The 24,278-nt window shown below is 33.7% G+C and overlaps 4 protein-coding genes across 5 annotated transcripts; 1 reads left to right on the top strand and 3 right to left on the bottom strand.

The window, feature by feature from the left end:
- Positions 1-2: 2 nt before the first annotated feature.
- LOC142980282 (EF-hand domain-containing family member B-like) lies at positions 3-2,185 on the bottom strand. The gene has a single exon (XM_076125651.1). The coding sequence runs from the start codon at positions 2,065-2,067 to the stop codon at positions 478-480; it is 1,590 nt and encodes a 529-aa protein (XP_075981766.1). The 5' UTR covers positions 2,068-2,185; the 3' UTR covers positions 3-477.
- A 463-nt stretch (positions 2,186-2,648) lies between these two features.
- On the bottom strand, positions 2,649-4,480 carry LOC142980186 (EF-hand domain-containing family member B-like). Its single transcript, XM_076125520.1, has one exon. The coding sequence runs from the start codon at positions 4,242-4,244 to the stop codon at positions 2,649-2,651; it is 1,596 nt and encodes a 531-aa protein (XP_075981635.1). The 5' UTR covers positions 4,245-4,480.
- Positions 4,481-4,630: 150 nt separating this feature from the next.
- LOC142980301 (ejaculatory bulb-specific protein 3-like) lies at positions 4,631-8,226 on the top strand. The gene is made up of 3 exons (XM_076125677.1): positions 4,631-4,772; positions 7,393-7,576; positions 7,951-8,226. The coding sequence occupies exons 2-3, from the start codon at positions 7,399-7,401 to the stop codon at positions 8,133-8,135; spliced, it is 363 nt and encodes a 120-aa protein (XP_075981792.1). The 5' UTR covers positions 4,631-4,772; positions 7,393-7,398; the 3' UTR covers positions 8,136-8,226.
- A 1,328-nt stretch (positions 8,227-9,554) lies between these two features.
- On the bottom strand, positions 9,555-14,128 carry LOC142980287 (allergen Tha p 1-like). 2 transcript variants are annotated; one of them, XM_076125657.1, is made up of 2 exons: positions 13,984-14,128; positions 9,555-10,057 (listed from the first exon to the last, which is right to left on the bottom strand). In XM_076125657.1, the coding sequence occupies exons 1-2, from the start codon at positions 14,050-14,052 to the stop codon at positions 9,674-9,676; spliced, it is 453 nt and encodes a 150-aa protein (XP_075981772.1). In that variant the 5' UTR covers positions 14,053-14,128; the 3' UTR covers positions 9,555-9,673. The 2 variants fall into 2 exon arrangements, with proteins under 2 accessions (XP_075981772.1, XP_075981773.1); XM_076125658.1 differs by lacking the exon at positions 13,984-14,128 and adding an exon at positions 13,089-13,267.
- Between the last annotated feature and the right edge of the window lie 10,150 nt (positions 14,129-24,278).

Below are 24,278 nucleotides of genomic sequence, written 5' to 3'. Positions count from 1 at the left end.
ATATCATCAATTAACACATTGTCTTGTGATCAATAACCGCAATTATCCAAATATATATTTTTAAACTCCTATTTATGTTTTTAATACTTCTTTTGATTGTTGTACTGAGTGCAATTCATTTGTTTGCACTCCAATTATTGTTTAGTTATTGTAGAACCCAACTTCTTTTAGTTTATGAGTTTCTAAAATATTTTTTTTAGAAAAATATATTCTTCAGCTCTTTGAGGCTTTAAAGGTAAAAACAAGGGGTGTGTCGCAAGACCTGACTTATAAAACATAAATCGACTCATAATAAACGAATTACTTAATAACTAATAACAATTTATTTTAAAAATAATAATATGTCAGGTAATTAATATCACAAATAAAGACTAAAAATAACAACAATCACAAATATTTTAAAGTACCTAAATAACACATGATAAGAGACTACAAACTTAAATAATTATAAAATAAAATAATACTAATTAAGAGCTATTATTTAGACTCTTCCTCAGCAGAATCAGTAGTTTTAGACTCCGGGTTGTTCTCCAACGTTCGGCGGAATGTTTCATAGCATACCCATCCTTGCGAATGAAGCTTTTGTGCCTCTGCCCATAGCATATCAAATCTTTCATCTGTAAACTTCTCTCCAGTGGCCTCGAAAACTCTTCTTACGTTTGCCGGTTCTTGTTTCTCGTACATATGTCGGTGAGAAACGAACTGCTTAGTCAAAATACTTGGAGCAATACAACTTTTTACGTCGGATTCCTGCAACAAACATGTCCGGTCCGCCATGACACATCTCTCTGGAGTTATTGGGTAATCCAAATCGAAATATCTGCCAGACGGTAATCCTGCCATTCGTCGACCATCGGCTACTTGCCCCGGTTTAACCATTTCAGTATAAGTAGTGCGGTAATCGAGACAATCTGGAAGAACGTCAGGTATTTTCGGCATTTCAGGAGAAGGTTCTCTGTAATTAATAACCCGCACGAAGGTCTTATATTCTATCTTTGACCCATCAAAGGCATTCCACATTTCTAACAACGGCTCAATCAACTCGGGATCAAATCTTATAAGCTTGTTTCCACACAGTCTGTACACTATATCTTTACACAGCCAACCTGTTTTTTCTTTGTCATAATATTTTATGCTCAAGTAAAAATTGTGGAAAAATGTCGGCAAGTATCGCGAAGACAAACATTTTCTAAGCGTATTGAGATGTTTTAGACATTTTCTGGAAAAATCTAATCCTTTGTTTAAGTGACATAGAGCCAGGCATTCTGGCAGATTATCGGGCGGTTTAAGTTTTCCAAAAGTATACCCTTCTGGCACCTCACTTATGTTATTATTAGGAGCTAAAGTTTTTCCTACTCTCGGTACCTTAACATCTAACATATTAGACTGTATATCATTAAAAACGATTGATTTAGCGGTACCTAGTATGACTCTGTCATCGGTCAGACAACAACGGGCATAAGTGCCTCGTTTATCAACAAATGTACGATGTCCATATGTCACATCGGGTATATAAGGTGGTGCACAATATTTACGGTCTAACTGATAACCGGCTTCTTTTGATTCAGGAGTATTATCTGGATATGGTACCTTAGGCATAACCACATCATATAACCGTCCGTGAAATGCTGTCGGCTTTCCAAAAGTAGTGTACATATCAAACCCTTCTGGCAGCATTGCGGTGGGGTCTTGACTTCTTCCAAGAGGCGCCTTCCAGTAAGACTTGTACATAGTATCTTTAAAATCATTGACCAGAGTGCGGAATTTAGTGGAGGCTGGTGGGTTAATCATCTGAGCCACATGTCCAAAGGGGCCTGCATACCGCATGTCCTTCGGTATTGGTTTCCGTAGTGGTGGAAGTGGTCGTTCTTTTGGAAAAGGAATAATTGCATCGCTGAGTAAAGCATCTGTTTCATCTTTGAGCAAGTAATGTTGCAAGGATTCGTCTACTTTGTTGTTTTGTTGTGCGGTAGGAAGACCTGCGGCGACAATGTCGGGGTCTCTCTCAATGAACATTCCACGATTCCCTTTACCCCCCGTAGTCGCTTTACGACACTCAATAGGCATTTTTTCAAAAATTATTGTAAATGTTATACAAACAAACAATTACAAAATTGTAATATTTCTGAATTAATACATTTCACAAATTGATAAAAATGTGATAAACCATTACAATGACATTATTTCGACAAAAACTTCGGTAGAAAAATAAATATAGCCAACCAGGAGTATAATACCTACCCTATGTAATTACGACCTCAAATCACAAAACACGAATATGTGACTAAAATAATAAATTGTGAGAAGGTGAACCATCCATGTTATTAGAAGCCTTACTGAAATATTGGACTAGTTTGTAGGTATCATTGTACCCAAATGTTTCTGAGTCATCAGCAGATTTTCGATAGCCGTGCTTAAGCTGGGACATATCTACTCATACAGCAAAGTATTCATACAATTCTACAAAAGATTAGAGGATAATACAAACACTCACACTCTTTTGTATAGAAAATTTAATAAACCGATAAATCACAAACATTTATAATATATCTAACTAAAATATAAACTAATAACAATCAAAATATGAATGAAGTAAAATTATTACAAATCATTAAAGTTATAATATATCAAAAATAAACATAAGCCGTTCAGTCGTTTTTCTCTTCTTTAGTTTCAAATTCCAATTCATCTGGATGCTGTTCTAGAGTCCTGCGAAATGTTTCATAACAGACCCACCCTTCCGAATGCCATTTTTGTGCTTCTTCCCAAATAGCATTGAATCTTTTGTCCGTAAACTTCTCTCCAGCTGCCTCGAACACTCGTCTAACATTCGCTGGATCTTGTTTCTCATACATATGCCGATGATTGACAAATAGCTTAGTAAGAATACTTGGAGAGAGACAGCTTTTCATATCGGACTCGTGTGGCAAACACACCCTGTCTGCAACCAGACATCTATCAGGAGAAATAGGAAAATCCATATCAATATATCTCCCAGACGGAATTCCTGCCATTAGCCGATTACCAACATCTTGCCCTGGTTTAACCATATCAGTGTAAGTAGTACTGTAATCGAGGCACTCTGGCTTGAAGTCAAGTACTTTAGGCATCTCACTCGAAGGCTCTCTATAATTGATGACATGAACAAAGGTCTTATATTCAATGTTGGTTCCATCAAAAGCTCGCCACATTGATAAAAGAGGTTCGATCAGTGCCGGGTCAAATCTAATTCGAACAATTCCACATTGTTTGTAAACAAAATCTCTCGACAACCACCCAGTTTTATCAGTATCGTAATATTTTAGTTTCAAGTAAAAATTGTGGAAAAATGTAGGTAAAAATCGTTTCGATAAACCTTTGCGCAAAGTATTAAGGTGTCTTACGCATTTCCTAAAAAAATCTAGTTCTTTGTTTAATTCGCAGTTCGTGAAACATTCTGATAAATTACCCGGTGGTTTGAGTATACCAAATGTATAATCTTTAGGGACTTCTCTTTGATTGTCATTAGGTGCTAAGATTTCCCCTATTCTTGCTTGTGTTGTGTTTTGTAAATTCGCCTGTATAGAGTTGCAGATCATTTTGTTCCCAGATCCAAGTAAGATTTTATCGTTAGTCAAACAACAACGAGCAAAAGTACCTCGTTTATCAACAAACGTACGCTTTCCAAACGTCAAATCTGGATTGTAAGATGGTTTACAGTAATTGCGAATTCGTAGCTGGACACCGGCTTCTTTGTTAGGTGGAGTTTTGTCTGGGTATGGAACTTTGGGCATAACAACGTCATATAGAGTATCAAGGCACGGCGTCGGTTTGCCAAAAGTAGTTCCAAGAATATCAAAACCTTCTGGTAGCATAGGTGTTGGATCTGGCACTCTTCCGACTGGTGTCTTCCAATAAGACTTGTAGGATGTTTCCTTGAATTCCTTTACGAGCGTTTGAAACTTGGTGTCGGTCGGTGGGTTCACTAATGTAGGTACATCTCCAAACGGGCCTGAATTTCGCATATCTCTTGGAATTGGCTTTCGTAGTGGAGGAAGTGGTCTTGGTGGAGGAGTTGGTACGATAGCATCACTTATTAAAGCATCGGCTTCCTCTTGCATAAGATAATGTTGTAAGGAATCTGCCGCAGTCTCAGTACTCTGCGCTGTCGGCAAACCTGCTGCGACGATATCTGGATCCCTTTCTATAAACATTCCAAGGTTCCCTTTCCCCCCAGAAGTTGTTTTTCGACATTCGAGCGGCATATTCAAAGAATTAAAAAAATCAGTAATAAAATACAAACAAATCTAGTAAAAAATTACATTTGACCCGATGAGTGATGCGATTTGGCGTCAATTTTTGTCATAGAGTTTTTGTTTTTTATAATCTTTGGTTTCGCAATAAGGATTTATGTTAAGTTGTGCTAAAAGGTGTTAAAGTCTTATACAGATCTTAAGGAAATAAACACCAATCTCATTTGCATATAACCGTATATGGGTATTCAAAGGAAACTCATAGAGAACTAGATGTGTGCTGTTCTGTCATTGAAACGAAGGGTCACCCGGTAGCTGGTATTACAAGCATGAATCAAGCTGAGTAGTTTGACGCATTTCCTACGTCGTGTAATGTACTGGCGATAATGTACACATTACGATTGTACACACGTCTCAGGATAGTAATAATCTGTTGTTTGTTGTGTGCACTTATGGACAATGACGAACAAGGCTTTATAAACAACTGGACATTTCAATTCCACGCAGTTGTGTTCACGTTGACCTGAACTAACGAAGCAGGTATTTAATCATTCTAATATGCATCATTGGTATTCATCAATAACTCTAAATAATGATAACACAATATCAATACTGTAGAATTAATTAGTGTTCGATTAAAATAAGGTTTTGATTGAAAACTTCAGCTCAAAAGTACCTCAAGCAAGCATAACTAACGTGGTTCCAAAATTTAGGATCTTTATTGTTGCTTTTGGAAGTTTCTTCACAAAATATATACTTAATCATCATTACATTATTTTATTAACGTCCTAGAGAAAAATTTAATCTTATATTTCCGTGTAGGTCTCGATAGACACGATAGTAATATTGCAATAAAATACGATCGTCTGTACTTTCCGAGAACTAGATTCTATTGATTAGTCTTTGTCTTGAATAAATTATTTTTGTATTAGTTTTGGCTATGCGTTATTTGTCACACATTGTAATTAAGATTTATTAAAAGTGAGTGTTTTGGCAAAAGTATTCAACATCCTTTTCAAAGTTCTTCGGTCATCTCGTCTCATTATCATAAATATCATCACTGTTAATTTAACTAACTCGACACAGCAATTAAGCCATGAAAGCGTAAGAGATAAATAAATTAATATCTATGTACAGACACATATATATGCTTTGGCATTTATCATATTGGTGTAGTTATATGTAAAATAGAGTACCTATCCAATCATAGCTGATATACCTTATATATTATATTAAATGAGTGTTTTTTCCAAACCATTCATTAACATACTTATGTATGACACTGATTACCGTTATTTAGCGGTCTCTTAATGTACCAACTGGACTAGTAAAATTACGTAGGTTGTATTCATTCCAATAGTTAAAGAATAATACATAGAATTTTTAATTTAGTCTTAGTTTTGATTTTTTTCCCTGCTGCTTTCAAAATTTTAATTCGTTCATAAATTTTTAAGCAGTGTATAGGAGAGTTTACTTTTTCGTTAACAACTTTGATATCTCATACCCGTTCATGTGTGTTCAGCTTTAAAAGTTCAGTCAGCTAACATGTATACTATACCTCTTTATCCGCGTTTTCATCTATTTATCGTTAATCAAAAATACACGTGAACTTGACAACGTACAAATTTGTGGAGAACTTTGGCAGGCGCAATTTAAATCATAACAAAATTCTGTATTATCTATACTAATATTATAAAGCTGAAGAGTTTGTTTGTTTGTTTGAACGAGCTAATCTCAAGAACTACTGGTCCGATTTGACAAATTCTTTCAGTGTTAGATAGCCCATTTATCGAGGAAGACTATAGGCTATATATCTTCAATGGCAGCAGAGTACCAGTAAAAAATGTTACAAAAACGGGGAAAATTATGACCCATTCTCTCTTATGTGACGCAAGCAAAGTTGTGCGGGTCAGCTAGGTTTTCATAAATGAAGTAGCTGTATGAAATATATTCAATATTTCATACAGCTACTTTCGGGTGGTCACAATTCAATATTTTTGAAACCTACGCCAACCGCGAATTTTTCATTCAATGCTCTGCACCAAGTTGAAAGACCATCATTCCTTCATATTCATTCAGTTCACTAGCCATCAACTACCTTTATAAGATACTAATTGAATCTAAATGCTATGCCTGATAACTACAACTTGTTCAGGATATTACTCGCCTAATGAATGTGTATTGTTAGTGGAAATACACTCGAGTGCACGTGTGTCCGCTGTAATACAAACATACATAGCACCTAATAAGCACCTTCGCTCCATAACTCTAGCCATTTAGCCATTTATGCCGTACAACATCACATTGTTATATCCTCATGTACAATGCTAATCTGCATATTATTATGTTAAAATAATGTATTTGCTTTGAAGTTATTTTTATACTACTGATTTAAAAGTATATCAATGGTGTTTAAGTTCCTGCCTAAAAAGATAAGCGTTAGCATTGATTTGACATCAGAATTTTAAGAATTGGAAACTAACTTATATAGCATAATAATACATTATGCTCGCGACTCCGTCCGCGTGGGCATTATTTATATGGCTTATTTTCTGCATAGCTCCCGTTCCCATGAGATTCTCAAAATTAAAAGTAATCTACGTCTTATTAGTATCTTTTCACAGTATCTTCGTATAAGTTTCATCCAAATTGATTAATTGATTTTGGCTTGAAGAAGAGACAGACATGCATAGGTACTTTCGCATCGATAAAGTATTTTGAGCCGATACTGAATATATCCCTACTACTAATAAGTAAATACTAATAAGTAGGGATATATTCATCATCGGTAATATTACATCAACATATTCTTTTGCTTGTTTTGAAAAATGGTTCGACTGAACAGGATATTTATTTGAGTTGTGCGTCATCCTACGTCAGAGGCAGGGGGCTTTTATTTAAATACTTACTAGTTACCTACTGTCCGCGTTTAGCCATTGCAAATTTCGAGAGAATGAAAAGAAATCGTATGGAATTTAACGCTTGGTCCCTATTAGAGCCTAATCATAGTTCATCTTAATAGTTTTATTTGGCTTGAGTCCAACTCGCTGGCCAGGTGCGGGTTGGGGACCTAAATGCCCTGAATAAATGTATTGCACCAAGTATAATAAATCATATTATGATGATTTTTATTTTTAAACATATCTTTTCTTCCTTCCAGTTCACAATGAAGGCTTATTTCGTGCTCTTAGCATTGGTGGCTGTAGTAGCGGCGGACTTCTACAACTCCAAATACGATAGCTTTGACGTCCAGCCTCTATTGGAGAATGACAGGATACTCCTCAGTTATACCAAGTGCTTCCTCGACCAAGGACCTTGTACACCCGATGCTAAGGATTTTAAAAGTAAGTTGTCACTTTCTTTTGTTATAATATTGAATTATTTGAATAGTCATGAATAATTACTATGGTCATGCAGCGTAAAAATATTGTAATTTCGTAATTTGTAAGTAATTTTATGCAGACCTTACAACAATAACAATTGACCCGTCCTGAACCTGAAAATTAATCTTTTTTCTTTCCTTTTCAAACAAAAATACTTTCAGTTATACCGTCGTTAGGTCTGGAAATAAGTCAGGCTTATTAATTTCAATTTATGTTGGGTCTCACTGCTGGGCAAATTAAGCTCGTTGTTACTTTTCCAATCTTTCTTTTAATTTCAACTCAAACAATTTTCGGCTACAAGAAATATTTAAATGTTTAATTTATCTTATCTACAGAAGTGATACCCGAAGCTCTGGAAACATCGTGCGCGAAATGCAGTCCCAAACAAAAAGAGCTGATAAGACAAGTCATCATGGCAGTAAAACAACGTCACCCTGAAGCATGGGAACAGCTTACACAGAAGTACGACAAAGACTTGAAGTTCAGAGACTCCTTCGAAAAGTTCCTAAATGGACAGTAAACGACACGTTGCTATTTATTTTCTGTAGGCGTTGTACATTTTGTAAGATAAAAATAATGTTGTAATCTATTAAATGTATTATAATTTAAAAGGTTTATTTATAAAGTACCTACTGTAAAAATGATCTAGGCGTTAAATGTTTGGATAACCCACTAGACTATTAACTCTAACATACTACGCAAACTGCGAGCCTAACTTATGGGTTATCTGGGGGCACGGAAGTGCCCCCGCAAGTCGAGCAAAAAAAAAGCGGCACGGCCGTAACATCCTTTTCTCGAAGCAATTCGGGCTATTTTTGACACCCCTATAATTTCGTTGTGGATAAAACAAGAAGCCTGGATTTTCAGCAACTAATCAGTCATTGTATAAATACGGTATATTTAAAATTTCAGTCAATTTGAACCAGTAGTTTAAGAATGACAACTTGTTAAAATTTTGAATTTTGTCACTCACTGATTCACTGACTCACTGACTCACTGACTCACCGATCATCAAAAGTCTAAGGTACTTCTAGCAGACTTAGAAGCTTAAAATTTAGAATACAAATAGGGTTTAGTGTCTTAATCATGGGAAAAATCCAATATTTTCTAATTTCGGTCCAGTTTTCTAAATACACCAACTGCAACAATAACTTTGTAATCCCATGTAAATGTATAAGATTACAAGGTTACATTTGCAGTTAATGAATTATTATTACTGTAGAAAATAAAATAAATAGATGTAAATAGGTAAATACTATATGAGGCATAACTGGAGGGGGTATAGGGTGGGTAAGGGTGTTTAGCCCATGAAACTGAACAACGTTCCCATTGGAAAATATGTTGAATTATGAAAAAATATAACGTCTTTCCATACAAATTGGACTTATGTTCGCTCTACAAAAAGAAGTGAGATGCCATCAAAAACATTCTGTAAAAACCTCAAGTCTCGCCGTAAAAAGTTGTGAGATCTGTATAATACCAAGTCGATTAATCTATTTAGTCTCTACTTAAAGGACCTTCTGTCTTAAGTTATTACGTATGTTATTATCATGCCAATTTAAAAAAAAATACCTTTAAAACAAATAGATCGACTTGGTCATCGCAAGAAAACACAAATTCGCCATTAACATTTCAGGAGCATTAACTTCTCGTCGTGCTGTCTAGTGTGATACATACTAATAATCAAATCATGCGATGGCCAGGTCGGTCTATTTGTTTTAGAGGTATTTTTTTTTAAATTGGCATGATAATAACATACGTAATAACTTAAGACAGAAGGTCCTTTAAGTAGAGACTAAATAGATTAATCGACTTGGTATTATACAGATCTCACAACTTTTTACGGCGAGACTTGAGGTTTTTACAGAATGTTTTTGATGGCATACAAATTAATGTTGATGCTACAGTTCATAGACGGTGGATAAAAAATAAGACAATATAAAAGTGGATATAACATGTATTTCTACAAATCCAATTAAAGCTTTAGTACTACATACATACATTTCCAATCAGAATTTACGTCCCTCAACCGTTCGCTAACATCTTTACTAAATCAATTTAATTTTCTTTGACGGCATCGATCTTGTCCTTGTATCTTTGCTGGTAGATGTTGTTGGGGTCATATTTGCCTGACAATTCCTTCCACAAGTCTGGGCGTTTGTTGACCAAATACCTGATCACTTTATCAGACCCAGTCTTCTGTTTCTCAGTACATTTGGAGCACTCGTTCTCGAGAGCATCAGGGAGAGTTTCCTTTAGAGCCTTGCCGTCGGGAGTGCAACGACCTTTGTCAAGTAGACAGTCGACGTATGCCTTCAGAAGACGTTGGGATTCTAGAATCTCATCCACATTGATGTTGTCCCATTTGTCCGTGTAGGTAGCTGGTTTGGCTGATGCCGCTACCACGCAGAGTGCTATTAAGATGATCAACTTCATGTTTACCTGAAAAGACAGTATAAACTATTGTTAAATTCATTTTTATGGGTTGTTGTTAAGTTTGGGTTAAAGATTTTAAAGCTAGATTCTATAGGATGATTAGGCAAAACGTACTCCACAACATATTAAATTGCAATTCTGTCATCCAATTGCTCCAATCGTCTGCTAGTAAGTCAGAGCCACTGTTTTATGCATCAATAAAAAAATTAAGTGGTGTATGAAGCCTGGTCTGAGTAACGACCATGTGACAAATTAATAATAACTCATCTTTGTCCTTTGTCATTCCGCAAATCGGTGACTATCAGCAGTAATCACATTCATCAATTAAATGTCATCATTTACTGATAATAACATAAAAACCTTCAATTATAATAATAATTCATTTTGTCTCCATAATTTGTTAAATGTCGTAAGCTGCGAATATTATAACATTACGCCTGTTATACCTGAAGGTGTAGACAGAGTTGTTTAAAACACAATTACGTTTCGCCATTTACAATTTTACCCTCTTATTCTTAAAGACACTATAAACCTATTTTAGTTAAAAAAATACTATAATATGATTTCTCTTTTTCATTTTGCTAAGGAGTGAAAGAAACAAAACTCTTTATGAGCCTTTCATAACTTCATATATTTTTATGAATCAGAGGGTTTGTGTCATGTGATTGCTATATACTGGGCATGCAACCAAACTCCTGAGATTTGAGATTAAGAAAAAGGCGTATAGCTATTTACGCGACTCGGTTTCGAACCCAAGACGTCGTGACCAGCAGTCGTATACATTGCCCAGACATACTTGGCCAATTATTTTAATTAGAATCGATAATTGTCTATTATGAAGGCGACAATAGGTGAGAACTGACTGAGTTACAAAGTTATTGTTGGGATGTAGGTTCACGGCCACCAGGATTAATAGTAATGATTGCCTATTGTCTCTTTGTTTGTAATGGGACGATTGTTGCCTGCAAATATGATTTGTAGATGTTTATAATTTTTAAATATTAATAATTTGTTTTGTCGAGTTTAAAATATAAAGGTTGTATTGAAAATAAAAGCGTTTAAAAAGAAATTTCTAATGTTATGAAATATAGCTCAGTCCTGCGTATTAGGAATTCGATTTCCGATTCGATTTTGTGCTCTAATCTCAATATTCGATGAGTCATAAAAGGCTTTTCTTGGTAGAGGAAAAGTCGCATTTAAAGTGAAACAAATTATATATAAATAAATATTATTGTACAACTCACATACGGTCATTTAATTCCAAACTAAGCAGAGCTTGTACTATAGTAACTAAATAACTGATAAACACACTTATATACTTTTAAATACATAAAGATAAATAAAAAACCAGGCTCAGAACATATACTCGTACTCATCACACAAATATTTGTATTTATCTAACAATTTTGTGACTGTCGTTCGTGTACCTACCTTAATTATTGTCTTAGTATATTATAAGTTCGTAGAATAAATTATATATTTACAAGGTACAATTACAGTAAACCATACAATTACATAAATTGCCATTTCCGAATGTAATAGAGTACAGACATAGGTAAAGCATTTATCTAGTATTTTTATTTGAATCTTTATCGGAGACAGTCGGTCTTTTCTTTGTTTAAATATGTATTTACTTAGATTGAAATGGAACATCAATATTTTAAAATAGAATAGCAGTTTTTTATTCGTGACCGTATCTAATGCAAAAGTCTGGCCGCGTGTCTATCAGTCCGTCGATTAAGCTTTCACTATTAAAAAGGCAAACAGTTTCTAATATTTTTTTGCATTGTATCATTTTATCAATTAAATCATCTCCAAAGCCTCTGAAATAGGGTATGGAACTGAGAATGTGTACGGAGTTTACAGTAAGGTTTATTTAATAATACAATTCTCAGTCAGAGTTATAACATTACTAACCAATGCAGTGTTAAAAAACTAGTTTTAACATTATTATTTTCAAAGAAATAATAATATAGCTAACCCAATTCCTACTGCAGAAGGATAAAAAACTTAGGTATCGACAGACATGACGCATGAACTAACATCACGAGCTCATTTTGTTTATAAAAACCATAAAATGTAAGGCAAGTCTTGTACGAGTATAATCTACACTGATATTATAAAGCTGAAGTGTTTGTTTGTTTGAATGCGCTAATCTCAGGAACTACTGGTCCGATTTGAAAAATTCTTTCAATGTTAGATAGCCCATTTATCGAGGAAGGCTATAGGCTATCATCACACTGCAACCAATAAGAGAAGAGTACCAGTAAAAAATGTTACAAAAACGGGGAAAATGTTGACCCATTCTCTCTTAAGTGACGCAAGCGAAGTTGCGCGGGTCAGCTAGTTATGAATAATTATCATCAATTGTTACGCTTCCTAACCAAGATGAAGTTGTAAATTCAACCAGACGTGTGAGGTTACGACATACAAGATTTAAAACTGCATGACTTTATCCGTGTTTATCATTAACGAGTTATTATTTCATTATGGCTGACATTATAACGTCAGAGACAAAAGGTTTAAATAATGTGTAAACAAATTATAATAATTTTATGCGTTCGCTTGACGTATGGTTGCGTATTAGAAGTACTAAGAACATAATTTAATGATCATTACATCGACTTTAGAAGTAATGAAGTAACTCTGCTGAACTTGGATATAAACTAATAGTTTTTACCGTACCCCATGAACTAAACTTATGCCTGTATTTTCATTGATAAATCATTATAATAAAACAATTCAAAACATTAAACCTGCTCGAAGTCTCGAATACTCGATGCTTATTCATTATTCATAACCATGTTTATTTTTATTGTTAAAGTCTTTAGAAATTTGGTCTATTTAGAGCAGTGGTTCCATAACCAGTGGTCCGCGGAAGCCAAAATATGGTCCGCGAATGTCTTTAAAATTTTCAGGATGATTAATACAATTTACCTTTAATATACTAAAACAGTGGTCCCTGCTAACAAGAATAATATAAAAATGGCCCCGGACTAAGAAAAGGTTGGGAACCCCCTGATTTAGAGTGACGTACCTTGAGATTGCCTTCCGACGATGCTGTACGATGTATCTATTACACTACGTTTGTATTATAACTTAGAGTGTCAATAACTTTATAGAACTGTTTTACAAAACAGATAGGACCACTAACAAAAGTTAACTATAGAGTACTGACTGAATAGCAAAGTTACCACACGCTTGAATAGCGTCAATTTAACTAAAATATTACTAGACGGTTCTTTTTATATACTACTTAATAAAAAATATGGCCTTAAACTTCACATTGATGACTATTTTATGTGACCACTTAATTATCAAACATATTAAAGCAAATTTGTAAATTTTGCGTGAAAATAACATCATGCAAATGTTGATGTTGTTAAAAACAAAACTTTAACATTTTAACTTTGTTTGCATATTTTTAGAGTTCCGTAGAAAAAGAACGAAATCTCATCAACAATATTTTCTTTTTTAGAAAACAGTTTTTATTGACACACTTTCCCATTATGATTATTATTGGCTAGAACTGTGTCTCATGGAACTACTCAAACACACAAACGATAAATACCAATAACTTATAGGTACATATGCCAACAAATAAAATAATTCTTTGGTAACTTAACAACGCGTAAGGAATAACTTTTTTAATGAACACTCTCTCTCATGAGGACTATTATTGAAAATAACTGTGTCGCAATGAACTATACAAACACTAAAACAACGAATACCGATTACTTATAGGTACATTAAATATGTCTCTGCTAACCTAACAAAGGTTTGACATGACCTGACCCACATCCCGAGCAACGACTCATACTCCCGTCATCTTTTGCAACTATAAGTAGATTTTACGAACAGCTGGTATTTATTAATGTTTGTTTACTATTAGAAAGGTGAAAGGTCAAAGCAAATAACTAAAGGGTACTCACCAGGTTTCCTCGTGAGCTCTGTTCGACCCCTCGTTGGGCTGTGACGCCTGTCCTATGCCATAACACCATTTATACTGCATTCACCACTGAATTAATCAGCCATTGTGACGACATTGTGCATTATAATAGCCATCGGGATATGATAAACAATGGTGTGGCGTTGCTGCACTTTTAATTAGCAATTCTTGATCATTAAGTGATTGAAGATTTCTAGTACGTCAAGTGATGACGCCGTGTAGGTATACACATCTTAGTTACAGTTATATGATGTTTTGTTGAAGGAATACAACCCCTATTTAACGTATCCCTGATATTTGTACCTACTTATAGTTGAAGATTATTTACCCTAAGTATGAATATTTGTCAAAATAAATTGTGGTCTTTGAACACATGGACATGAACATGTGACATAAACACAATCATATTAGTTTTGTCTGGATATAAGCTTAAGACACATTGAATGTAGACCGTGTTGTAGCGACAATATTAACACTCGTTCAATCTTTATAAATATCTTATCGAACTAACGTCTCGCCACTGACCTACAGCAGGCTTAGTACTTTACGTTACCTAGTATAGATTGCAGTGTAATAGATTTACAATGTTTTATTTTAAAGTATCAATATTTTATATTTTGTCATAAAATAGAGTAGTCAGCCATAATATATAGAAAGAAGATAACAAAATATTCCATTGCCCTCTTCCATTGGTAATGACTGGAAACTGTACTTATGTAAATAAATTGCAATAGATCTAGTTATATATTTCTAGATTATGATAAGTGTTTTACCACGTCCAAAAGGATAAAAAAAACAAATTCTTAAAAAAAGGTCAAAAACCAGTTATTGTATTTATGGTGTAACGAAAGTTAATCGTCATAATTTTTCCAGTGAACATCTTAACAGCATCTTTTATCCTAATGTTCCAAAGATATAGAAATAATAAATAAGAGAAAATAGCTTCGGTATGATATCCTCTCATTAAAATATTGTATTTTTTTAGTAATGCTTGTAATCTGTAACGAATCAGATTCATATTAAGTAGATATATCGTACATAAAAAAATAAACAAAACATGCTCGCAGTCCAAACTTCAATTCAAAAACTAACAGCATCATATAATATATGCAGTGAATAAGTACTATTAGAAATATAATATTATAATAAAATATATATTTATTACGTCTGTACGTATGTGTACCTACTAATACATACATAAACTCATAAAAGCGATATTCCGACAAACCTTGACACACATTTTTTATTTGTAAGCTTACTACTGCCACCATCCCCTTATTGATAACGATATAGTATTACATTGTCTCATTCCTACGATAGTTCACACGTTTGTAATGGCCGGAGCAAAGGCTGTGTTGCATTTTTTTACCCATTACTGTGCCACTGCTGGGCAAGGGTCTCCTCACAAACGAGAGAGGGGTTAGAGCAAGTGATAATTATTTAAAGCACATTAGTGTGTTGCCTCGGGTTCGAACCGTCGCGTCGCGTCGCCGTCGCCGTCGACCGCTTACGTGACAAAAGGTTAACTTATCCGCTATAGGTACATTTACTACATTTAACTACCAGCAAGAAAATTGAAAGAAAATAATAATATTTTTCAAAATCTTAGTCATAATCTATTCCTATTCATTGATCAATCAATCAATCAATCAATCATTTATTTTGCGAATATGGGTACATGTTATCAGATGTTACAAGTATAAGGAATCACCATAATCAGCTTTTAGCATGCAAAATTATACATTTCAAATAAATACAAATTCATTAAATTAAAATTAATACCAAAAAAAAAAATTAATACCTAATGTCAGTGAGGAATAAACGAATATAAAATGTCATAATAATTACAAATATTAATAATTAACAATTATGTCCATTAAATACAATTTGAATTAATAAAATCTTGGTCATGTCAACTTATCACCTAGGTATTCACTGACGGTGTAGTATGCTTTTGCCAGCAGTAATTTTTTAACTTTATTTTTAAAAATACTAAAATTTAAGGTTTCCAGTATTGAGGCTGGTAAATGATTATAAATCCGCGGTATCATACAGAATACACTATTGTTGTATATTGCGGTCTTGTTAGGTGGAAACCTTATTTTTAAATTATGCCTTCGACTACTCAATCTCTCAAACATAGCGACGTTTTTTCTTACAAATAGGACCACTTCGAGTATGTAGATGCAGGGTAGAGTAAGCAGATTGAGATTAATGAAGTGTAGCCTGCAGCTATCGGTCTGTTTCAGTCTACAAATCGTTCTTATGCACTTTTTTTGTGCTATGAACGCCATTTCCTTACATGAGGAGTTACCCCAAAAGATAATCCCATACCTCAGTAGAGGTGTAACATATCCATGATAAGCAGTGAGTGTTGTTGATGTGTTAACTGTTTTGGATAGTTTGTAAAGAGCATATGAAAATTGGTTCAGCCTTGTGCAGAGTGATTCGATGTGTGTAGTCCATTGTATGTTAGATTGGATATTTATACCTAAAAATTTTGTATCTTCGATTTGTTCAATTTTAATGTCAGAGTAATTAATGTCAATATCATAAAGTTTGTTTGTTCTATTTCTAAATGTCATAATATAAGTTTTATTTAAATTAATTTTTAGATTATTGCATGTCAACCAATTTATTATAGAATTTAAAGTAGAATTAATGTCAAGTTGTAATTGCAATCTATCATTTCCAGTAAATACAAAGGTACTATCGTCAGCAAACAAGATCGACTTGTGGGGAGTCAACTTCGGTAAATCATTTATGTATATAATAAATAGGAGTGGCCCGAGTACACTTCCCTGTGGAACTCCAAATATAACTTTTTTATATTCGGAATAGTACTTAATCTCAGATTTACGCGTTGGGCATATTTTTGTAATTTGTGTGCATTGCATTCGATCAGTGAGGTAAGATTCTATTAAGTCCAACACATTTCCACGGATACCGTACGCGTAAAGTTTCTCTAATAATATTTTATGATCTACATGATCAAAGGCTTTGCTTAGATCCATAAATAGTGCGCATGATTGATTGCCTTTGTCAATGTTCGTAACCACTGTGTGGAGAAAATCATAAATTGCCAAATCGACACATTTATTTTTTCTGAAACCTATTTGTTCCTTTGATAGCAAATTATTGGTTTCTAAGAAATTATAAATGCTTTCGTGAATAACTTTCTCGAAAATTTTAGAGAAAACAGGGATTAGTGCAATTGGTCGGTAGCAATTCATATCATGTATATCATTTTTCTTGAATAAGGGCTTGATTATGGTGTACTTTAATTTCTCTGGAAACACACCGCACAGTATACATAAATTGATTATATGACAGAGCGGGTGTGATATTGCCACCGAAACAGTTTTCAATATCTTAACTGATATGTCATCATAGCCAGTGCTGTTAGTATTTTTTAAGTTAATAATTATCTTGTTTATGTCACTAGGAATTGTAGGGGCCATATATATGGATTTAGGATGAAAAGGAATGCCTATATTTGGTCTTTGTTCATTAGATGATGTCACTTGGTTTATATAATGATTATTAAAGGCAGTAGCAATTTGTTTTGGGTCTGTGATGATGTTGTTTGCATGATGTATATTTGATATTTCGTTCTGTACTTTATTTGATTTATTGCTGTTTATCACATTCCAAGTCGCTTTACATTTATTCGAGGCATTATTAATGTATTCAGTATTCTGTGCTTTTTGTGTTAATTTAATAACCTTATTAAGTCTGGCTGATAGGTCGGTAAAACGGTTTTTATTTTCACTACTTGGATTTTTCCTAAATTCCCATAATAGCCTTCTTTTGCGTTTACAGCAGTGTCTTATGCCTTTTGTTACCCACTTCGGACGGTTTTTAGTTGGAATTTTTATTCGAATTTTAGGAAAGCAAAGATTATAAAATAGAGAGAATGTATCATAAAAATTATTGAATGCTGTATTCGGATCATGACTATCAAAGACGTCTTTAAAACTTAAACTATTTATGCAATTTCTAAATTTGTTTATGTTTTCTACGCTGTAGTCGCGTTTCTCAACATACCAATATTTTAAAGAGGGAGTATTTTTGATGGGGCACGTTAATAACTGGGCTGTATGATCGGACAATGCTAATTCGATAACTTGCGTTCTACAACTTTTTATGTTGTATATAAAATTGTCAATACACGTTCCGCTTGAGAGCCGAGTGGGCTCTTTTACCCCTATTTTAAGGTTGTAACTCTCTAGAGTCTGTATAAATTCGGTAGTTATATTGCATTTATTCAGAATGTTTATATTGAAGTCGCCGCACAGTATAAGTTTCTTTTTACTATAGCCGAAACGCATTAGCAATTTATTTAAAATCGAGAAAAATATAGAAATATCTTTATAATTTGATTTGGGAGGTCTATAGATACAGATGATATAAATGTTGTGGTCCTTTAATTCAATACCTGAACACTCTATTATGTTCTCGTTCGAGTATTGATTTATATCACTAATAGGATGAAATTCTAGAGATCTATGAACCAAAATGCATGACCCACCGCGGCGGTTTTTTCTGAAAAAAGCTGAACCGATTCTAAAATCTGGTATATTTAAAGAGTATGTATCACTACTTATCATATTATGTTCTGTTATACATAGAATGCCCAATTCCTCAATATTATTGTCTGAGGATTCCAAAACTATTGTTAATTGGTCTGCTTTGGAAACCAGTCCGTTGATATTTTGGTGCAAGATGTGAAGATATTTATGCACGAAAAAAGTCTGATGAATGGTGAACGTCGCTATCGTAAGAGGTTTGGGTGGTGGCATCAATAAATGTTTTTAGACATATCTGTTCTGTTTGTACAATTGCATTACTGGTAACCTTAAAATTAGTCTGTGTAACGACATGTTCATTTTTCTTTAAACTTAGATATAGTTGGTAGTCGTGTTTGTATTGTAGACGAAGAATTTCTCTACACAGTAGACCACAGATATAAATCGGAAAAGTACGTAAATTTGGCCTAAATCTATAATAGTTCATATCTACATAATTGACATTCACAAATTTATTACATAAAAATCTCAATTCGTAGTTGAGTTTTTGTTCACGCAAATATTTATTAAAAGGTATTTCACATATAAGTACATTTGTATTATGCACAGTTTGACACCATTTATGTAAATTATAAATACAGTTTAACGGGTTACTATCATTAATACCCCCTAGTACTATTACATAATCTAGCATTGTTAAATTAGAAATCAAGTTTTTATTTCCTAAAAGAACTTCCGATAACGTAGCACCGGGTTTCCAAAAACACCTAACTTCGTATTTGGAGCCAATCAGTTTTTGAAGACACTCGCGTACTTTGTATCCTTGTTGGTCGCCGAAGACAACAACCTGTTGTTTTGGACAGTGTGTTGGAGTGGATGGTTTTGTTGACACACAGTTTGATGTTGTTATACTTCCGAGAACGGGACTAATCGCTATGTCAGGCTTATTATTGTCTCCATCGATGATTACGGTTGCCATGTCCATGTTTCTATTGTATTCTGATGGTTGTTGTGGATTACATCTCACTGGCTGGATTTTTAATAAGTCGATACTGCTATTTCTAATATACTGGGACGTTTTTGTTGGTGTTTTCAATATTTGTTCAGGCTTCTCTAGTTCCGGTGGATGTGGTTTCTTAGTAAATTGCTTTTGGTATTGGGGTGAGTAGAACTTCAGAGGTGTTGAGTACTTTATGCCATGAGTGTCAGATATGCCTATAGATTTAAATAGTTTAATTTTTTGTTGATAATTAAGTATCTCTTTTTTTAGTTCTGTATTTGTGAAATTCAGATTTTCGACCTTTTCGACATTTGCTATTTCTAGTTCTATGTGTAGTTTGTTGACTTTTTCCTTTAGTGCCGTATATTCTCCTAAGTTGAAGCTGCCTTGTGGGCTAGTTGGTTGGCTCATACATGTAACATTAAAATCAAACTCGCTGCTATTGTTAAAGTTTAAGTTTTGCCTCGGCTGAGTATTTATGTTTGAGTAATCTTCCATGTTTACAAATATTGTTCACAAAAAGTTGAGTAGGAAACAGGTCAAGTTCAGAGATCATCTACAGAGAACTAGATCAGTTCCGCGTGTAGTTTTCCTCTACGGAAACGTTTGGACGCCATAATTAGGCTTGAGGATAATATTCAATGAAACAGAACAATGGGACAAGATAAACTAGGTTGTCTATCATAACAAGAACATAACTCTAGATTGATCTAGTATTTTTGTGACAGACGTTAAATGGAAATTTAATTTAAAAAGGAAATTAAATAGAGTGTTTAAGAAATACTTTCATAGGCCTCTTCGGCAAATATAGAGCATTAACGATTTCGTGACGAATGCTAAAGCTCTATTATTTAAAATACAATATATAAATTCCACTTACTGACGAGTTAGCTATAGTTGTGCAAGAAGCTTTATTTTATCGAAACAGTTATATTCGTTTAGATTGGTCCTTTTAAATGTCTATTAAAGAACAGTCGCGAAGTTATTTCAAATGCCTTCAAGCGGCTCGATCCACTATGACACTAGATTACACACTAACCATCCAATTAATAATGATAATAATTCGATAAACCTCATCGAAGGCCTTTAAGTTTTAAGATACGGAACTAATCTGCAAAGAAGTCATAACCAGAAGTAACTAGAAGCTAGATTTAAACGGTTAAACTTGCGTTTTCGCCGTGAGACTTAGTTTGCGTGACCGCAATTCAAACGAAACAGGATAATATTCGACACAAGGGCAGCTTGTGGAGCCGACTTCTTATATCTTGTTTGCATCTTGAATATGTTATAAGATTTCGTGAATTTAATGTTAAAGGAAGAAGGAAGTTCTTTTCAATTCCTCGAACAGGAAAATGTTTTTTGAGTTTTTCTATAAAACCCTATGTATCGGAAGTAACCTAGGATTTAAATAATATTAAAATCAATTGAGCTTAATGTAATTCCGATCTACTCAAATAATTTAAAAATATAGTTTTTAAAGCTTATAATTAGTTTTAATGGGATATATTCTTAGATATCAAAATATGTTTACAATCTTAATGTCAAATTAGCCAAAAACACAACAACATACTATCGAAAATTTGCGGTCAGTTTCATATTTAATTTAAACAAAACCTTGGATAGAATCTAAACTCTTAAAATACAAAGTAATGATAAAATATGAGTAGGTATGACCTTCGGCACTGGGAAATATATTTTTATCTACTTTTGGTTAGCATATAATGAGAATTGAATTTTGAACAGTGCTTGTTGTTTTTTGTCTAGCGTTCGTTTATTTGAACATTCGTGTGACTACGTAAGTGCATAAGTCTCACATTGACTGTCTGCTGGCATAATTATATCCTACCTTTAGTGGAATAAAAGCATAAGCGACTTCATTTAGGTTCAATGTTAAGTCATTCTTTTTCTGAAGATCCGATATGTATTTTTATTTGTTTTTTAAGATACACAATGCTATAAGTATTTAGAGACGTAAGAAAAACACCGACGTGCGCATAATATTAGTTGTGTATGTAGTATTAATATCAATTGCAGTTGAGGAGTCTACTACCATATTTCTGGCATATAACTAGGCTTCGGGTTTAGTTTCAACTACAGTATATACATAACCTCATAGCATACATACCTTCTCGTGAATCGAACTCAAATCCTCGTGATAAGCAGTCGTAGAAGACTACAGTTTTGCATAATAGAAGAGCATCAGGGTCAGAGCCCATTCGTCCCCTAAGATTCGCACCCTGTGCCCACTCGTCCCCTGGAACTTTTGAGGGGCCCATTCGTCCCCTGAAGAATATTTATTTTTATTCATTCTTCTAATATAAGCACATGTATATGTGTATACTGCAACTTGGTAGTCCTGGTACAGTCGCGCAGAAAAGGCTGTAATAAAAAATATAGTATTTCGGTAGATATCATGTTTATTTCAAATAAGATTAACACATACAAAATCACAATGTCCTAAGTAGAAACTAACAAAATACAACTCTTTTACAAAAATCAGTCTTGATTGACCATCATATAAATCAACATTAAATATAAAATATGCACAAAAAATAGAACACATATCAACAGTAAATAATTACTTCTTATTTTTTTTTATATTTACCAACTACATACATGCAAAATCATAATAATCTAACAAACTATAACTACAATAACAAAAAATGACTAAAATCACAACAATTATTGAAGATTAAACAAATCAACATTATTTTAGTACAAAACTAATCTTATATTTGTTTTTTCATTTTAAATTAATAAATATATGCATAGCTTTTCCATGCAGTGGCCTAGTGAAATTTGATTTTCAAAAAATTGGCTAATTATGCGATTTATTCTCGCTTCATTTTCAATCGATTCAGGAGTCCGATTATTTGTTTGGACACCCCTTTGCACCTGATCCTTTGATGATTTTTTAACAAGCCATTCGTAGTGAGACAATCTTACATCGTAAGCCTATCGACAGGTTATATTATTATCGTGACGGATTATCATTCATCATAGCTCTTTTTTCAATGATCTGTTATGATTTATTAAATTAATTCCGTTAATAAACTGTTCACAAGTGGATTATGTTAACCGTTTCTTATGTAAAATATATCTATTTTTATCTCAGGGGACCAATAGGCACCTGAATAGGTGCCGAATCTTTAACTTATATTGTATATATTAGAGAGGACGAATGGGTACCTTAAAAATAACATTTTTTATTAAAATATTAATTGGTCCCCTACCAGGAGACCAGTGGGCACCTATGTAGGGGCCGAATCTACAACTTTTATACTAGGGGACGAATTTTAGGGGACGAATGGGCTCTGACCCGAGCATCACGCCTACAACTTTTTACAGTGCAATTTAATCGCTATTTAAAAATTAATCTTTATGGCACGCGAATACCAAACCTGTCCCGTGTACGCCAAATGTATTCTATAGACACGATTACCATTAATTACAATTTGAGTGTTCAATTACCAAGAGACTCGACTACTATTAACAGAATTCTGTATCAGGCAGATGGATTAGTGACCTGTAGAGACCGATTATCCACTACTATCGAGTGTTGAAAACCGTTGTTCGAAAATATCAAGTACCGAAAGCCTCTATAAAAAAATGTATGACAATAGTTTCAGTGCCTCTAGCGGACGTCGGACAAAGTATTTTGGCAATACATTTTAAATGTCAAATTTTGATCCAATCGCAGAGAATCGTGCTACTGATTTATCTAGCAGTTTGGCTTAGCCCAGCACGGTGTGCCTTTCTGAATCTTGGTCCCGAAGAAAGGTTCAAGGATATTAATGAGGAAGAAGAACTATTAATAATTTTAGTAGGTACTAAAACTTAATTAAAAACAAACAAATGGCTTGCTAATGTCTTTAGGTATATAGCTTTACGTAAATATAAGAGCTAAAACAATGACATAAGATTCTTCACATAAAATCAGATGACTAGATTTATAATTATATTTCCAATCAATGTTGCTGCAATAAATACACTCATATAAATTACAAACAATACAGATATGACTAAAACCAATAACTTGTAATTAATTTTAGCCGTTAAACATACTTCGTTTAGTAGTAAAACAGTAATTATAATGGACAATTGTGCTCGTGAGAGCCAGTGGCGTGTCCGCGGCCTTTTTGAACGAAAAACATGAAAACAATTAAGCTTATTAGCAAATTAACTGCGATTTGTTAATCGCTACTGTGTTTCTTAAACAAGTAAGATGCCTTGAAAAACTATTGTAATTATTTATAGTGGATAACTTGTTAGCTAAACTAGTAGATGGACTATCTGATTGCACGTTAAAATACAAAATACTTAGTTACTGTCTGAATTGATTATGAAATTTGAACGTTTATTAACTAAGTCATTAAAAATAATAATTACTTATTTTTTTACGTAGCTGTATTAAGTATAAGTATATATATAAGTATATAAGTTATCGTTGCAGCCCTAATAACGTCTCAGCCTCGGCTTCTAGGCCGGCGTGCAACATATGTAACGCTCAAAAATAATGTTTTTTCTCCAGAAGAACAAAGGGCTTCTAACCAGCCTGAAATGCTTTTATGAACGCTTTCATACCTTTATCTAGAAATCTTCCTTGGCAACACTAGCTTGCCTACAGTAACCGGCAACCATCACAAGCAATAATAGATTGACCCACGACTCCCAACAATTAACCCGTTTGTAAAACAAATAAATAATAGTCACGTAACATAATCGTCGCAAGTTACTAGAATTAATAAC

This window comes from Anticarsia gemmatalis, chromosome 17 (assembly GCF_050436995.1).
Source record: "Anticarsia gemmatalis isolate Benzon Research Colony breed Stoneville strain chromosome 17, ilAntGemm2 primary, whole genome shotgun sequence".
Taxonomy (NCBI): Eukaryota; Metazoa; Arthropoda; class Insecta; order Lepidoptera; family Erebidae; genus Anticarsia; species Anticarsia gemmatalis.
Note: the sequence above shows the minus strand (reverse complement) of the source record. Positions and strands in the feature narration are given on the sequence as shown.

Excerpts from the sequence above, each read along its gene's own strand:
- LOC142980287 (XM_076125657.1), bottom strand. The coding sequence starts at position 14,052 with ATGGTGTTATGGCATAGGACAGGCGTCACAGCCCAACGAGGGGTCGAA. Across the intron at positions 10,058-13,983 it reads AGAGCTCACGAGGAAACCTG|GTAAACATGAAGTTGATCAT; the intron begins GTGAGTACCCTT and ends CTGTCTTTTCAG.
- LOC142980301 (XM_076125677.1), top strand. The coding sequence starts at position 7,399 with ATGAAGGCTTATTTCGTGCTCTTAGCATTGGTGGCTGTAGTAGCGGCG. Across the intron at positions 7,577-7,950 it reads CGATGCTAAGGATTTTAAAA|AAGTGATACCCGAAGCTCTG; the intron begins GTAAGTTGTCAC and ends TCTTATCTACAG.
- LOC142980282 (XM_076125651.1), bottom strand. The coding sequence starts at position 2,067 with ATGCCTATTGAGTGTCGTAAAGCGACTACGGGGGGTAAAGGGAATCGT.
- LOC142980186 (XM_076125520.1), bottom strand. The coding sequence starts at position 4,244 with ATGCCGCTCGAATGTCGAAAAACAACTTCTGGGGGGAAAGGGAACCTT.